The 17,498-nt window shown below is 48.2% G+C and overlaps 5 protein-coding genes across 5 annotated transcripts; 2 read left to right on the plus strand and 3 right to left on the minus strand.

Moving 5' to 3' along the window:
* The first annotated feature begins 2,910 nt into the window (after nucleotides 1-2,910).
* LOC137536494 (histone H1.11R-like) lies at nucleotides 2,911-3,603 on the plus strand. The gene has a single exon (XM_068258708.1). It carries the CDS (start codon nucleotides 2,911-2,913, stop codon nucleotides 3,577-3,579), a length of 669 nt encoding a protein of 222 aa, XP_068114809.1. The 3' UTR covers nucleotides 3,580-3,603.
* A 1,605-nt stretch (nucleotides 3,604-5,208) lies between these two features.
* On the minus strand, nucleotides 5,209-5,520 carry LOC137537007 (histone H4). The gene has a single exon (XM_068259166.1). The coding sequence runs from the start codon at nucleotides 5,518-5,520 to the stop codon at nucleotides 5,209-5,211; it is 312 nt and encodes a 103-aa protein (XP_068115267.1).
* Nucleotides 5,521-6,613: 1,093 nt separating this feature from the next.
* Nucleotides 6,614-7,024, minus strand: LOC137537008 (histone H3). The gene has a single exon (XM_068259167.1). The coding sequence runs from the start codon at nucleotides 7,022-7,024 to the stop codon at nucleotides 6,614-6,616; it is 411 nt and encodes a 136-aa protein (XP_068115268.1).
* Nucleotides 7,025-9,208: 2,184 nt separating this feature from the next.
* LOC137537009 (histone H2B 1.1-like) lies at nucleotides 9,209-10,411 on the minus strand. The gene is made up of 2 exons (XM_068259168.1): nucleotides 10,190-10,411; nucleotides 9,209-9,370 (listed from the first exon to the last, which is right to left on the minus strand). Exons 1-2 carry the CDS (start codon nucleotides 10,409-10,411, stop codon nucleotides 9,209-9,211), a joined length of 384 nt encoding a protein of 127 aa, XP_068115269.1.
* Nucleotides 10,412-10,823: 412 nt separating this feature from the next.
* LOC137537010 (histone H2A type 2-B) lies at nucleotides 10,824-11,216 on the plus strand. The gene has a single exon (XM_068259169.1). The coding sequence runs from the start codon at nucleotides 10,824-10,826 to the stop codon at nucleotides 11,214-11,216; it is 393 nt and encodes a 130-aa protein (XP_068115270.1).
* The last annotated feature ends 6,282 nt before the right edge of the window (nucleotides 11,217-17,498 follow it).

Below are 17,498 nucleotides of genomic sequence, written 5' to 3' on the forward strand. Positions count from 1 at the left end.
AGTTAGATGCAGTGAGCTGGGTTCACTCAACACAAAGCTAAGTATATGCAGTGATGAGGTGGGTTAAGTAAACACAACAGGTACTGGGGTATATGCAGTACTGGGTAGTACAATGTGCAGCTCCCTGTCACACACACAGGCAGTCAGTCACTGAATGTGCTGGGCTGCTGGCAGTGGCACACACACTATCAATTAGCAAGGCTGTGCATGCAACAAAAGTGTCAGAAAAAAAAATGTACAGGTTGAGTTCTGAAAAGAGCTGTTGCTGGGTGCTTTAAAAGCAATATTAATCAGTCAGGAACAAGCAAAGCAGCCTAGAACCTAACTAATCTGTCCCTAAGAGAAAAAGTCTGCAGCAGCTGTCCCTTTCCTCTCTCTAGCAGGCACACGAGTGACTGTAATGGCCGCCGGAGGCTGCCTTATATAAGGGGGGGTGGGGCTCCAGGGCTTACTGTAGCCTGAATGGCTACAATGTGCCTGCTGACTGTGATGCAGAGGGTCAAAGTTGACCCTCATAGTGCATTATGGGGCGAATCGAACTTCCGGAAAAGTTCGCCTGGCGCAGGCGAACGCGAACCCCCAATGTTCGCCTGGAACCGTTCGCCGGCTAACCGTTCGGTACACCTCTACCTGTGATATGCCTTCCTTTGCCTCCAGGGCTCAGGGGGAGTGAATCTTCTTATGTAAAATTAGACGTCCTTCGTGTACAAAAGTTTTCCCACATTTCGAACAAGCAAAGTGCTCGGTGTGCCTTTTTTTGTGTATAAGAAAGTCCCTCTTCTGGATGAAGCCTTTCCCACACTCTGAACAGGAGATAGGCCGCTCACCTGTGTGAATTCTCTGGTGTCTGTTAAGGCCTCCTTTCTGGATGAAACCTTTCCCACATTCTGAACAAGAATAAGGACGCTCGCCTCTGTGACTTCTCTCATGTTGTCCCAGTTGTGTATTGGACATGATGTGGGCTTCACGACCGCTGTCTGGAACCTCATGCTGTGTATTTACGGCCTGGTACCACCGCTAGGTACCACAGCCTATTATGTCTCGCTGCCTGCCTCATTGACTGCCTGCTGCCACACAATCATTCTCCTCCTGCTGCTGCTGCTGAATTTACCTCCTGCTGTCTGTGTGTTTCCACTGCCAGGGAGCACATACAATGGCGCTTCCACCATGCGCCACCAGCTATTTATTACGCTCAAAAATAGCTGCATTTCTTTAAAAAAAAATATAGAAGAGAAAGAAGTGAAGAAGAAGAAGACGATATAGAAGAAGAAGAAGATATAGAAAAAGAAGAAGAAGGAAAAGAAGAAGAAGAAGATATAGAAAAAGAAGAAGAAGAAGAAGAAGAAGAAGAAGAAGAAGAAGAAGAAGAAGAAGAAGAAGAAGAAGAAGAAGAAGAAGAAGAAGAAGAAGAAGAAGAAGAAGAAGAAGAAATAGAAAAATAATAATAAGAAGAAGATATAGAAAAAGAAGAAGGAGAAGAAGAAGAAGAAGAAGAAGATATAGAAGAAGAAGAAGAAGATATAGAAGAAGAAGAAGAAGAAGATATAGAAGAAGAAGAAGATATAGAAGAAGAAGAAGATATAGAAGAAGAAGAAGATATAGAAGAAGAAGAAGAAGATATAGAAGAAGAAGAAAAAGAAGAAGAAGATATAGAAGATAAAGAAGAAGAAGATATAGAAGATAAAGAAGAAGAAGAAGAAGAAGAAGTATATACAGTACTGAACAGAATTTTGGACACAACTTCTCTTTCCACCTTTTTTTTTTTTTTAAAGGAACATCCCCACATAATCACTTGCTGTTGTTACTTGGAAAAAAAGATGTTTCTTGCATCATTCACCCCCAAAACAAGTGTTGTTTGATATTTCTGATACCCGTTGCCGAACCCTGCTTGTGCCTTAGACTCCGCCTCTGCCTACTGTATCTGTACTTTCTCTGTCCGTGTGTTACGACGTAGCTTGCCCGACCTCGAGAACCGACCTTATTGTTAGAGGCGGTTCCCCGTCCTGTTAGTGACACTTCCTCCAGAGTGTCACTTTCAGACAAACCTTCCTACTTTTTCAGCTTGCAGTAAAGGTACAAGTGGCAAACGAAATGTTTATTTATTTATTGTTTACAGCTTTGCTATATAATATCACCAGTGCTGAATACAAAATGAACGTACATTTCCACTAGTACCACTACTCTAAACTGCTACAGCTCTATAATAATCTCCCTCTTCTAATGTTGTCCATTGTAAATGTATTAGAAATGCCCATACCATACTTATAATCATTAATCATCATACACTCAGATGTAATTAACCCTGGACAGCCGATGCGTGACGTGAGGTGCTCATCCCAATGGCAGGCAGCAGAGGAGAGCTCAGCCTGTGATAGCATCCGGGACATTCCTCCGCATAATATTCCCCTCCAGGGGTCAGTAGCCCCCCAGCCCCGTATAATGTGTGGCGGGGATCCCCTACTTCATATTGCGGGGGCAGTGACAGGAGACCCCGTATATCAGACATGTTACCCCCTGATAATGATGGAGACAGAGGAGATCGGGGGAGCAGGAAGCAGAGCTGGTCACATTACAGGGGGATTTCCCGGCCACTGTCGCCGCTCAGAAGCCCCCCGTGACTGTAATGGGGGAGGGGAGACCCCTGCCAGCCGGGCGGCCGCACACAGGGGGCGCACCGCTACTTTCCGGGGGGAATAAACCCACTTTTCTCCCGGTGAGGAAACACAAGCAGAGAGCCGAGGAGTGACAGCTGTGTGGAGGGGAGGGGTGGCTGAGAGTCCGGATCCCACCAATAGGAAGACGGGACGCGCTACTGTCAGCAGCCAATGGCAGCGCAGCCGGAGAGAGTATATAAGCGCAGAGCTGGCGATCACTTGCAATGTTACACTTTGTTGTAAAATAACTAGGAAGATGGCAGAGATCGCCCCAGCAGCCGCCCCTCCCGCAGCGGAGCCCGCCGCCAAGAAGAAGCAGACTAAGAAGGCGGCAGCCGGAGGAGGAGCCAAGAAAGCCAGCAAGAAGCCTTCCGGCCCCGCCGTGTCCGAGCTCATCCTCAAGGCCGTGTCCGCCTCCAAAGAGCGCAGCGGGGTCTCCCTGGCCGCCCTGAAGAAGGCTCTGGCTGCCGGAGGCTACGATGTGGAGAAGAATAACAGCCGCCTCAAGCTGGCCATCAAGGGCTTGCTGACAAAGGGCAGCCTCGTCCATGTCAAAGGCACCGGCGCCTCCGGATCCTTCAAGGTCAGCAAGAAGGAGGCAGCCGGCAAAGAGCACAAGAAGCCGGCACAGGCCAAGAAGAAGCCAGCGGCTGCCGCCAAGCCTAAGAAGCCGGCTACTGGCAGGAAGCCCAAAGCCGCCAAGTCCCCGAAGAAGCCTAAGAAAGCCCCCAGCGCCGCCAAGAAGAGCCCCGCTAAGAAGGCAGCCAAGAAACCGGCGGCAGCTGCTGCCAAGAAGCCCAAAGCTGCCGCTAAACCCAAGAAAGCTGCCAAGAGCCCCGCTAAGAAGGCAGCCAAGCCTAAGGCCGCCAAAAGCCCTGCAAAGAAGGCAGCAAAGCCCAAGAAGGCCGCTCCTAAGAAGAGATAAGCCGCAGCGCGTCTCTCCAGAAACACAAAGGCTCTTTTCAGAGCCACCCACCCTTTCCCTGAAGGGCTGCGATATCTCATTCACATTGTTACCAAGCAGTGCATATAGCTGTTAGTGACAGGGCTGTTATTGGCAGATATGCATGTGCTGCTCTTCCTGTGGATGTGAGAACCGGGTGAGGTGGGGATTGCTTAATATAGTTGCGGTTAATCTAACCCTGGGTTCAGTTTTAGATGATCATCAAGTCTTTACATAATGCTCCAGTCACAATTACATTAGGAACGCATGGTGTGTAGTTTATTTTATATAGTCGCTGATAAAAATCAGTGGCTGCTGGTACATATACTACTAGCTTTACCTATACCTAAACCTACACCACACCCAACAATTTGGGCGCCCATATTTAAGTAAATACCGTTTTATAGCCCGGGAATTCGGGCGCCCGATACAAATAGTGGAGGCGGAACTCGGACACGGCTGGAGTACCCCGGATAGTTTTTATTGGCCAGGTGTAGTTATTCTCAGATGAGCGGTCTAAGCTCTGGTACATTTCTGCCGGCGAGCAGCCCTGCACTGTTTGTAGACGGTATGATAGCGGCACTACAGCTCTGTATGGAGAATATGGGGGCGGCTCTGATCTAAGTTACAGAATTGCCGGGTGCCCACAGCGTGTCTGTGTACAGGGAACGGTTACTCGCTGCCAACGCTTTGGAAAATAAGAGTCAATCTGGAGGTCAAACAAGCTCTATCCATTCTTAACGTTCCAACAAAATAAAATGTTTGGGCGCAACGATAAAAATTACTATATCTAGTGAAGTTGCAGTGTAGTGCGGGTACCCAGCTGCTTGTAAGTGACGAAAGGGAAATACGAGGAATTACTTTTTCTGGATCACATGGATAGCCGCCTCTCCCATCTGCCCCATCCTAAAGTTCTCAGCATCACAAAGCTTTTATGCAGCAAATTCAGCAATTTATGTGGAGCAGCAGATCGGGGAATATTTATTAGTCAGGCGCTTTTATGTAGGTAAGGATAAACAAAAACTACAGTAGCCGATGTTTTCAAATATCCCGCGCGCATATTAGCGGTCTTTCCCGCCATTTTATCCATCTCCAACAAATAGATTTCCCTAGATTCCATCGGTCACGACGTTTTGCACTCCCTGTGCTATTACTGCCGAGAATTTACCGCCGTCATGTGGTCTCTGTGCTGCGAGCATCTCCCTCCTTCCCAACCATACTATTATTCCAGCACAGAACAGATCGGTCTCCATTCACATCGCGGATGGCAGAGCCGGCTACAGGGAGCGTACATGAGAATTGTCTCCAACCTTTGGGGCAGCCGTTATCCGCTGGAACGCTACTGCAATTATAGCCGGTGACGTCACCACTTCCCATCGCAAAGGAATAATGGAAGCCGCTGGTGATGAATAAGCAGCGGTTAGATGGTTGCTCAGTGTAATACTTCCCTAGAGATCTCTCCACATCTTCCGATGGATGCAACAATACCACGTTATAGTGCGCAGCTTGTATAGCAATGTAATAATACACGGAGATATAACAGCACTTCTATAGATATAGTGGGTGGCCCTGAAAAGGGCCTTTTGTACAATAAGGAGAATTGGGATTAGCTTAGCCCCCGAAGCCGTAGAGGGTGCGGCCCTGGCGCTTGAGGGCGTACACCACATCCATGGCGGTGACCGTCTTCCTCTTGGCGTGCTCAGTGTAGGTGACGGCGTCCCGGATGACGTTCTCCAGGAAAACCTTCAGCACTCCGCGGGTCTCCTCATAGATGAGGCCGGAGATGCGCTTGACACCCCCTCTGCGGGCCAGGCGGCGGATGGCGGGCTTGGTGATGCCCTGGATGTTATCCCGGAGCACCTTCCTGTGCCGCTTGGCGCCTCCTTTCCCGAGTCCCTTCCCGCCCTTTCCTCGGCCAGACATGATAGTAATATTGCTTCTTCTCCGCTATAGAGATGAATTGATCTGTGCTGCCGCTTCCCCTCCTCTTATACAGCCTGGGCGGACCTGAGGGGAGACTGCACAGAAGGGGGCGGAGCAATTTTCCAGTGATTGTGTTGAGTTTGTTCGCCCCCGCCCAGCCCAGCCCTATTTGAAAGTACATCAGTGACTATGTACTGCTTGGAAAAAGCTTGTCTTTCTTTCATATAATACTTCCGAATACATTGCAATATTGTTTTATTTACCCATACTGTTGACATTCGGATAAATTCCAGTATATCCGTTTATTTTCTTGTGATTGCGTGTATCATGTACGGCCCTGATCTGGAATTTACTTAAAAAAAAAAAAAAAGCCCGGAACTCATTGATCTCTCATGGAACACAGACATTTAGGTCACGGATTGTTAAACTGGCGGGATATGTCCACAGAACATCGGCGGGAAATGTGAAATACCAGCTGCTCAGCGCTCAACCAATCAGCGCCAGGCGCTTCTCTATAAAGCCAGTAAGAACGTATTTATTCGGATTGCTGGCTACAGATGTTTCTATGTACAGATAAGAGTGTTTCAGTCAGTTATGTCGAAGTTGCGCCTTACATTTCCCAGGACAATTGTGGAAGTTGAGGATTCATACGTTAACACAGATAATTGTGCCATGGAAGTTATGTAGCTGTGATAATACGTGTGCACTTCACTACAAGCTGCTGTGTGGGATTGAAAAAAGAAAACCTGAGCACATTTTATACCGCGCTTCTCTCCTTGCGGAGCCAAGGCGCCACCAGATAAAATTACAGCTATTCTAGCCGCTGGTACGGGCGAGTGTGATCACGGGGGAACCTTGTCTCTGTCACTTTTACATACTGGATTAAACTGCTGCTCGAACTTTGGTTAAAGCCCAACAAACCGCTATGCAAGTGTGGATATAAGTAGTTTTACTAGATGACATGTGATTAGACTGATGAAAGCATATGCAGCAATCTGAAGTAATGCTGCTGGATACATTACAGCTCCGTATGGAGAATGTGGGGTGGCTCTGAAAAGAGCCTTTGTGGTGTGGGTGACAATGTATGACGTGCTTATGCCCTCTCGCCGCGGATCCTGCGGGCCAGCTGGATGTCTTTGGGCATGATGGTGACCCTCTTGGCGTGGATGGCGCACAGGTTGGTGTCCTCGAAGAGCCCCACCAGATAAGCCTCGCTGGCCTCCTGCAGAGCCATGACGGCCGAGCTCTGGAAGCGCAGGTCGGTCTTGAAGTCCTGGGCGATCTCCCGCACCAGGCGCTGGAAGGGCAGCTTGCGGATCAGCAGCTCGGTGGATTTCTGGTAGCGGCGGATCTCTCGGAGAGCCACTGTACCGGGCCGGTAGCGGTGAGGCTTCTTCACTCCTCCGGTGGCCGGGGCGCTCTTCCGGGCGGCTTTGGTCGCCAGCTGCTTGCGGGGAGCTTTCCCTCCGGTGGACTTGCGGGCGGTCTGCTTGGTTCTAGCCATCGCTCAATCGGCTGATTCTTCTCACAGGCGAGAATAGACTGAGGAGAGTGGCCGGGAAGAGCCACTTTATACACCCTGCGCCTCTCTGTCATTGGCTGCCTCACGATATCCAATCACCGGGCGGCCTCCTAATTGCCCCGCCCAGAGCAGCCAATAGCTGACCGTGAAACTATTATCCCCATTCTCCGACTCAAAGCACGCCCTCTGCCATGCTAATATCCAGTCATAAGCGTCGTGGCTTCTGATTGGCCGGGGTGTCGGGGAGCTTTTATCTGATTGGCTACTGGAGAATATTTGTTATTTTTCAAATGTCCCGCCACAATATTGCTTATCCCGCCATTGTACAACGTTGCCTGATTTTGTTCTTATTTATTGAAGTTTCTATCAGCTCAAAATTATACTATTTATAGCTAAAACGTCAAATATAAGTGGAAAGTAGAGATGGGAAGTTCGGATCTTTTCAATGATCCGGATGATTCGAATCGGATCATTGAAGAGATCCGGATCTTTGATCCGAATCTCGGATCATTTTACTACCGTAAGCATTCGGGGGTGAAATGAACAGCAGGACAGGTCTGTGGACAGGAGAAGGGGAGGGAGTGGACACACAGAGAAGGTGAGAAGATGGACAGAGGGCAGGGAGTGGACAGAGAAGGGAGGAGGGACGAGCAGAGAGCAGAAATGTTTGCACGTGACGTAGTAATACCCACATGCTGCAATCATATGCTTTACATGTATTTCACCTATATGTTCATCTGTACACTTTGAAAGAAAAGGTCGCACAGTGAAAGAAAGCATTCCCAGAAGATAAGTGCAGCTGTTTAGTGCCGAGTGCAGGAGGATCATATAATTGCCTTTCAATCACAGTGCCTGCAAAGTTACTGAGCTGTGCTGAGCCAAAAGCTTCCCATGTGATCACTGTGCAGCACTACGGAACAGACAGCCTATAATGGGCAGCACATTGCAGCCAGTATGTGTGCTCTACACATATCTGGCAGTGGCACCCATGTCCCCTCTCTCTCATCTACCTGTCTCCCTGCAAGGCTGCCTCCCATCCAACAGAGCGATCCCTGCTTCCAGGACCCCGCTGCCCGCTGAGAGGGGGCGTGTCGCTCCTGGCCCCGCCCCTTTTGCGATCCGAATCGTTCATTTTGATGATTCGGATGATCGACTCATAAAATAGATTCGGATCAAAGATCCGAATCGTTCATGATCCGGACAACACTAGTGGAAAGGAATAAAGGTAGATGAGTCACGTTTCTATGCAGATCTGTATTCTGGATCGATTCGTGACGGCGGAGCGGACAGGCTGATAGTTACGCTTTGTTATGGAGACAGATTAGGAGAGCCGAGATCTCCCCAGCCGGGACAATAATACGAGTCCCCTCGCTCCGCAAACGGACTGATCTGACCGAGCGGAGCGTTCTAGATGTCTGGGAATCGGGATTAGTTTTGCTGGAGTGCCCACATGTCCCAGCAGATCGGATGTTTAGGTGGTTTGGCGATCAACTATCAGATTCACCGAGATTCCTTTCAGGATTATGTTCTTGTAAATAATATACTCTTGAAAGCGATACTTTATGCGCTTTTATTGATACATTTATTTACCTTTCAAACCATCACCATCCATGCACCCTATTAGTTTTATTCCATAGAATTATACAATACGTATTATTTAGAGACGTCACCCTGCCTTGTCCGGATGAACCGCTTCGAAAACCCCATCACCAGCTACACTGACGCCAGGATGGACTCTATAGATAAATACACAACTTCTGCCGCTGGCTCGTCTGGCCGCAGCGCATCAGTAATTGTGTTCTCAGAAACACTGCGGCATCTCCAAGTACACACAGAGGTCTCTGGGGTTCTAATGGAACATAGTCAGTGGCAGCAGGGGAAACTATTCAATACATTAGTCACCCCTGAAGCTCCCCAGCGCCAATTCAGAAATAAAGATTAGGAAATATATTTATTTAAATCAGAACCAATCGGCTACAGATCAATAACACCAGCGTGGGAATCCCCTTCCGTGCTCAGCTTATGACTTCAGTAGTAATAGTACCGGGAACACTAAGGTTAAAGCGCGCAAAAAACACAATAACAGCAATACATAGCCCTGCAGTGAATGAGTGGGTGGCTCTGAAAAGAGCCTTTGGGTTTTCTGTGTAGTCGGGTGAAAGGCGATTACTTGGCGCTGGTGTACTTTGTGACGGCCTTGGTGCCCTCGGACACGGCGTGCTTGGCCAGCTCTCCCGGCAGCAGCAAGCGGACGGCGGTCTGGATCTCCCGGGAGGTGATGGTGGAGCGCTTGTTGTAATGAGCCAGGCGGGAAGCTTCCCCTGCGATGTAGTGTTGTCCGGATCATGAACGATTCGGATCTTTGATCCGAATCTATTTAATGAGTCAATCATCCGAATCATCAAAATGAACGATTCGGATCGCAAAAGGGGCGGGGCCAGGAGCGACACGCCCCCTCTCAGCGGGCAGCGGGGTCCTGGAAGCAGAGCTGAGATGGATCGCTCTGTTGGATGGGAGGCAGCCTTGCAGGGAGACAGGTAGATGAGAGAGAGAGGGGACATGGGTGCCACTGCCAGATATGTGTAGAGCACACATACTGGCTATAACGTGCTGCCCATTATAGGCTGACTGTTCCGTAGTGCTGCACAGTGAACACATTTGAAGCTTTTGGCTCAGCTCAGCACAGCTCAGTAACTTTGCAGGCACTGTGATTGCAGGGCAAAATGATCCTCCTCCACTCGGCACTAAACAGCTGCACTTATCTTCCGGGAATGCTTTCCTTCACTGTGTGACGTTTGCATGGAAAGTACACAGATGAGCATATAGGTGAAATAAATACATGTAAAGCATATGATTGCAGCATGTGGGTATTGTGTGCACAAACATTTCTGCTCTCTGCTCGTCCCTCCTCCCTTCTCTGTCCACTCCCTGCCCTCTGTCCATCTTCTCCCCTTCTCTCTGTGTGTCCAACCCCCTCCCCTTCTCCTGTCCACAGCAGGGAAAGACCTGTCCTGCTATTCATCTCACCCCGAATGCTTCGGTAGTAAAATGATCCGAGATTCGGATCAAAGATCCGGATCTTTTCAATGATCCGATTCGAATCATCCGGATCATTGAAAAGATCCGAACTTCCCATCTCTACTGGATGCGCTCGAAGATGTCATTGACGAAGGAGTTCATGATGCTCATGGCCTTGGAGGAGATGCCGGTGTTGGGGTGCACCTGCTTCAGTACCTTGTACACGTAGATGGCGTAGCTCTCCTTCCTGGTCTTCCTGCGCTTCTTGCCGTCCTTCTTCTGAGTCTTGCTCACCGCTTTCTTAGAGCCCTTCTTGGGCGCCGGGGCGGACTTGGCTGGTTCAGGAGCCATGCTGATTCTCAGTAACTCTGCCGAGTGCGGAGACACAATGAGGAACAGCGCCGCCTCCCCTCCTTATATAGGCCGCCTATGCTAATCAGGCTGCAGGAGAGCCGGCTCACACTATTGGAGAGCGTCACTAGCGCCGCCTGATTACCGCCCCTTATATCTGATTGGCTGGAGGAGAAACTTTCGCGGTTGAATAGTGCAACAAAGAACTGTGCGTACAATTGGTTGCTAACGATGAGAGCTCCGCCCCGGCATTTGCTGATTAGCGGATTGCTAGACCGGTATACTATTGGCTGAGTTGAATAGCAGCCAATCAGGAGGCAGCGCGGGGCGGGCAGCAGAGTATATAGGACAGGAGGAGAGGCGGGATTGGTTATTCTCGTGTTGGAGAGTTTTCTGTATCCCTGAAGTCATCATGTCTGGAAGGGGTAAACAAGGCGGCAAGGCTCGTGCCAAGGCCAAGACTCGCTCCTCCCGGGCCGGGCTGCAGTTCCCAGTCGGCCGTGTTCACCGTCTGCTGAGGAAGGGCAACTATGCGGAGCGGGTGGGGGCTGGAGCTCCGGTCTATCTGGCCGCAGTGCTGGAGTATCTGACTGCTGAGATCCTGGAGCTGGCTGGCAACGCCGCCCGGGACAACAAGAAGACCCGCATCATCCCCCGCCACCTGCAGCTGGCCGTGCGCAACGACGAGGAGCTCAACAAGCTGCTGGGTGGGGTGACCATCGCCCAGGGGGGCGTCCTGCCCAACATCCAGGCCGTGCTGCTGCCCAAGAAGACCGAGAGCCACAAGGCTGCCAAGAGCAAGTAATTCCTGCAGCAGCCGCCGGACTCACACAGTACAGAACCACAAAGGCTCTTTTCAGAGCCACCCACACTGTCTATAGAGAGCCTGATACGCTTTGTGTTTCCTCTGCATGTGGAGACGTGTCGCTTGTTTCTAATAACAAGAAACCCCCATATTCACGGAGTCTTAATATAAATAAATAAAAAAAATAAAAATATATATATATATATATATATATATATATATATATATATATATATATATATAAAAAAATACTTTCCATTTACTGAAGTCGCACTCCATATCAGACTTGATCGGAGAGATCCTTCCTGAGTGGCAGTTAGGCCCGGTTCACATTAGCGGTTGTTTGCCAAACGGACCGGATGACCTGACCGGATCCGGACCGGATCCGGATCGGAACCGTACGGTTCTGATCCGGATCCGATCCGGATCCGGTCAGGTTGCATCAGGTGGTAATCAGGATGCGATCCGGATCCGTTTGGCAAAGTTAACGTAAAAAAAAAAAAAAATGTTGGGGTCTGGGAGGTCAGCAGAAGGGGGACCTGTGGAATCAGGCCCTCTGCTGTTTAGCACTCACCTCCACCTCCGACATGCTGCCAACATCCTGCCAACACCTCCAGCTCGTGCTGCTCCACTCCAAAATGCTTGCCCATGTGTCCCCAGCCAATATCGGCGCAAAAATCCGCATAGGAAGTGGGGTAGAACATCCGGATTTCTCAGCCAGTGTGTTGTGCGGCCTCCGGTTCCCATTTGTTTGTATTGGCCGGATGGTGCAGTCCGGCTCCGCCCCGGATACGGCTGCCGGAGGGGCCGGATGAAAAAATAGCGCATGTTGGAACGGAGGCCGGAGTCCGGATCCGGCCCGGATCCGGTCCGGCTCCGGTTCTGCAGAACGGACCCATGTGAACGGACGCATAGGCTTTAATTGCTATGCCGTGCGTCCGTTCCGTCCGTTCTGCAGGCGGTGCGGCTCCGGCACGGCGATTCCGGAGGGCCACCGCAAGTGTGAACCGGGCCTTACACGTGTTTTGTTTACAGATCCATACAAGACGGCTGTACAGCAATTCGCTTCCCCCCCCGCCCCCAATCCACACGCCTGCAGAAAAAGCATGTGCACAAATCATAAGCGCTGTCAGCGGGCAATAGACCGCATTGGCTCCATGTACGGTGCTGCACTGACAGTAAATACTGCAGGTTCTTCAGTTTACCACAGGATGGCAGCACTTTGATATATATTATACATGAGTGCAAACTGCAGGGCAAGGAAAGATTATACAGTTTTATACAATGCGGTTACATGTGAGGTTATTATGCGATACATCTGTAGATTTACAATGTACCGATATTCCCTGTACACACATTTGTCTGTACATGGAAACGGCGGGTGGCCTGCGCCTGAGAGGGACCTTTTGTTCAAATCGGGATGAGGGAAGTGGCCGGATTACCCACCAAAACTATGAACTATGGGGGGAGCGAATTGCTGTACAGTCGTCTTATTTGGATCTGTAAACAGAACACGTGTAACTGCCACTCAGGAATCCCTCCGATTCGTTGAGTCTGATATGGAGCGTGACTTCAGTCAATAGAAAGTAACTTTTTTTTTTTTAAATAAATTAAGACTCCGTGAATATGGGGGTTGCTTGTTATTAGAAACAAGCGACACATCTCCACATGCAGAGGAAACACAACGGAAAATTGTTACTTACCTATCGGTAATTTTCCTTTCCCGATGCTTACATGTCATAACAACTGGGTAGTTGCCCCGCCCTCACTACCCCATAGGACCATGTGATTATAAATTTTAGCAGCCTCCACCCCCCCCCAGTCTACGTCAGCCTCAAACTCACCGAAGCTAACCTAGAAGGGAGGGTCGTGTTATGCCATGTAAGCATCGGGAAAGGAAAATTACCGATAGGTAAGTAACAATTTTCCGTTTTCCCTATGCTTCCATGTCATAACAACTGGGACTTAACTAGGAAAAAATAATGAAGGGAGGGTATATTGATGCTTAATCACACACTTTAATTATGAGTTTGCAAATAATACAGATTTCCCAAACACAATGGAACTTTGTGATGACAAGTCCACCCTGTAGTGGCGCATAAAGGTGTGTATGCTTGACCAATTTGCGGCCTGGCAGATCTTGTCTGCCGGTACTCTGTTATATGCTGCCCAAGACGTAGCCATGCTACGTGTTGAATGGGCTCTTATCTGTGTTGGTGGCTCCATGTTGAGAGTCCTGTAGGCAGTTTGGATCGTTTTAACCAGCCAGGATGCGATGGTTCTAGCTGTAGCTGCCTCTCCTCTCCTGTATCCTGAGGGTATGACCCTTATGCTACGTACACACATGCGACAACGATCGTTCGTTAAGAACGACGAACGAACTTTTAATTGATGAAAGAACGACCTAAGTAAAGGTAGTTTTAAAATGTGTGTAACGATCTGATCGTTAGAACGAACGTTACATCACAGAAAGCAACTATTGCGCCTGCGCATAAAAATGAGAAGTTTCATGGAGAAATAGTGAAATGCGCATGTCAAGCCTAGTACGAACGATCGTTTCCAACGATGTACTACTTTTGCAAACGATCGTCGTTGGTTAAAATCCGCCGAGACAGAACTTTCTTTTGTAGCGATTTGGCTCGTTCGTCGTTTGCCTTAATAGTCGGTGGTTCGTTTTTTGTAACGATCGTCGTTGGTAAAGATCGGGGAACGATCGTTACAAACGACTATAGTCGCATGTGTGTACGCACCTATAGTCTCTCAGTCTTTCTAAACTGTGCAGTAACTTCAATGTAGTTTCTCAGGGCCTGTACCACATCTAATGGATGTGATTCCTGTGAATCCTCTATGGTGAAAGAGGGAAGTGTCCAGTCCTGATTCAGGTGAAACGTTGATGTGACCTTTGGAATAAATTCCTGGATTGGTCTTAGTACCACCTTGTCGGCAAAGAAAGAGAGGTATGGTTCCATTGAACCTAAGGCCTGCAGTTCCGACACTCTCCTGGCAGATGAGATGGCTACTAAAAATACAGTCCTCAGGGTTACATGCCACAAAGTACAGTCTTGTGCTAGGTAGAATGGCCTCTTTGTTAGGGACTCCAATACTAGTGGTAAATCCCACTTAGGAAAAACATTTTTTTTCGGAGGCTTTAATCTTAAAACTCCCTTTGTGAACTGTTTAATTAAAGGATCGTGCTGATGAGCGTAATGACCTAATTACAATTTTGCGAAATTTCGCGTAATTAGTGTAATTACGATTATGGCCGTAAGTACATAATCGTAATGAAGAAGGATTTCGCGAAATTTCGCGTAAGCGTAATTTTCGCGTAATTTTCGCATTACAGTCGTATCATGCCGTAATTTCGCATTAAACGCTACCGTAATTTCGCGTTAAACCGTAACGCTCCGTATAATATAAAAAAGCCGCCGACTTTAAGGGTTAATAGCAAAGCCCCCTTAAATGCTAAGAGCCTCAAATTTGGAGAATATATTAAGGAGATCAGGAGGAATAAGAGGAAAAATTTTTTTTTCAAAAAGACCTTATAGTTTTTGAGAAAATCGATGTTAAAGTTTCAAAGGAAAAATGTAAACATTTAAAAATCCGCCGATTTTAACGGTTAATAGCAAAGCCTGCTTAAAGTTTAGGAACACCAAATTCACAGGGTATATTAAGGGGATCAGTGGGAATAAGAGGAAAAATTTTTTTTTCAAAAAGACCTTATAGTTTTTGAGAAAATCGATTTTTAAGTTTCAAGGGCGAAAATGTCTTTTAAATGCGGAAAATGTCAGTTTTTTTTGCACAGGTAATAATAGTGTATTATTTTCATAGATTCCCCCAAGTGGGAAGAGTTTCACTTACTTCGTTCTGAGTGTGGGAAATATAAAAAAAAAACGACGTGGGGTCCCCCCTCCCAGACCTCTTTAACCCCTTGTCCCCCATGCAGGCTGGGATAGCCAGAATGCGGAGCACCGGCCGCGTGGGGCTCCGCACCCTGACTATACCAGCCCGCATGGTCCATGGATTGGGGGGTCTCGGAAGGGGAGGGGCAGCCAAGCTTTCCCCTCCCCCTCCGAGCCCTTGTCCAATCCAAGGACAAGGGGCTCTTCTCCACCTCCGATGGGCGGTGGAGGTGGAGGCCGCGATTTCCTGGGTGGGGGGTTCATGGTGGAATCTGGGAGTCCCCTTTAAAAAGGGGTCCCCCAGATGCCCACCCCCCTCCCAGGAGAAATGAGTATAGAGGTACTTGTAGTACCCCTTACCCATTTCCTTTAAGAGTTAAAAGTAAATAAACACACAAACACATAGAAAAAGTATTTTAATTGAACAAAAAACATAACCACGAAAAAAGTCCTTTAATATTCTTAATTAACCATTAATACTTACCTGTCCCTTTAAATAAATGATCCCACGCAATATCCTCGGAAATGTTCTATCAGTTACAATGTAACAAAGTTATTATGTAACAACTTTGTTACATTGTAACTACGCCGCACCCGACGCCACTCGCCGCTCAGCCGCCGCATACGCGTCCGTGCAGGACGCTAAGTCCCCGCAGCTCCCGCTGTCCACCCCGCCCACATCTGTCACCCACATGTCACCCACATGTGGGTGACATGTGGGTGACATGTGGGAGAGGCGGGGAGGGCAGCGGAGCCGGCGGGGACTTAGCGTCCTGCACGGACCCGACAGAGCTCTGAGCTATATAGCTCAGAGCTCTGAGAAGCATCTTTGTATTTGGGCTCCAAGGAGCCCCATTGGTCCTTAGCAGACCAATGGGGTTCCTTCAAATCAGAAGGAACCCCATTGGTCTGCTAAGGACCAATGGGGCTCCTTGGAGCCCAAATACAAAGATGCTTTCGAGAGCTCTGAGCTATAGCTCAGAGCTCTGTCGGGTCCTGCAGCGCAGACGCGGGGGCGGCGGCGGCGGCGGTGAGTGACGTCGGGTGCGGCGTAGTTACAATGTAACAAAGTTGTTATATTGTAATAACTTTGTTACATTGTAACTGATAGAACATTTCCGAGGATATTGCGTGGGATCATTTATTTAAAGGGACAGGTAAGTATTAATGGTTAATTAAGAATATTAAAGGACTTTTTTCGTGGTTATGTTTTTTGTTCAATTAAAATACTTTTTCTATGTGTTTGTGTGTTTATTTACTTTTAACTCTTAAAGGAAATGGGTAAGGGGTACTACAAGTACCTCTATACTCATTTCTCCTGGGAGGGGGGTGGGCATCTGGGGGACCCCTTTTTAAAGGGGACTCCCAGATTCCACCATGAACCCCCCACCCAGGAAATCGCGGCCTCCACCTCCACCGCCCATCGGAGGTGGAGAAGAGCCCCTTGTCCTTGGATTGGACAAGGGCTCGGAGGGGGAGGGGAAAGCTTGGCTGCCCCTCCCCTTCCGAGACCCCCCAATCCATGGACCATGCGGGCTGGTATAGTCAGGGTGCGGAGCCCCACGCGGCCGGTGCTCCGCATTCTGGCTATCCCAGCCTGCATGGGGGACAAGGGGTTAAAGAGGTCTGGGAGGGGGAACCCCACGTCGTTTTTTTTTTTTATATTTCCCACACTCAGAACGAAGTAAGTAAAACTCTTCCCACTTGGGGGAATCTATGAAAATAATACACTATTGTTACCTGTGCAAAAAAAACTGACATTTTCCGCATTTAAAAGACATTTTTGCCCTTGAAACTTAAAAATCGATTTTCTCAAAAACTATAAGGTGTTTTTGAAAAAAATTTTTTTCCTCTTATTCCCACTGATCCCCTTAATATACCCTAGGAATTTGGTGTTCCTAAACTTTAAGCAGGCTTTGCTATTAACCGTTAAAGTCGGCGGGTTTTTAAATATATACATTTTTACTTTGAAACTTTAACATCGATTTTCTCAAAAACTATAAGGTCTTTTTGAAAAAAAAATTTTTCCTCTTATTCCTCCTGATCTCCTTAATATATTCTCCAAATTTGAGGCTCTTAGCATTTAAGGGGGCTTTGCTATTAACCCTTAAAGTCGGCGGCTTTTTTATATTATACGGAGCATTACGGTTTAACGCGAAATTACGGTAGCGTTTAATGCGAAATTACGGCATGAACGAAACGCGAAATTTCGCGTTGAAAATTACGCTTACGGTATTTTCAATTACGATTTTAATGGCAATTTCGCTACGCTAATTTCGCATCGTAATCGCAAATTTCGCATGCGTAATTATAGTAATGCGAAATTACGAAAATTTCAGCTCAACTCATATGCCTGTCAGGGCTGTTAAAGCCGATATGTGGC

Source organism: Hyperolius riggenbachi, chromosome 10, assembly GCF_040937935.1.
Source record: "Hyperolius riggenbachi isolate aHypRig1 chromosome 10, aHypRig1.pri, whole genome shotgun sequence".
In the NCBI taxonomy this organism is placed as follows: Eukaryota; Metazoa; Chordata; class Amphibia; order Anura; family Hyperoliidae; genus Hyperolius; species Hyperolius riggenbachi.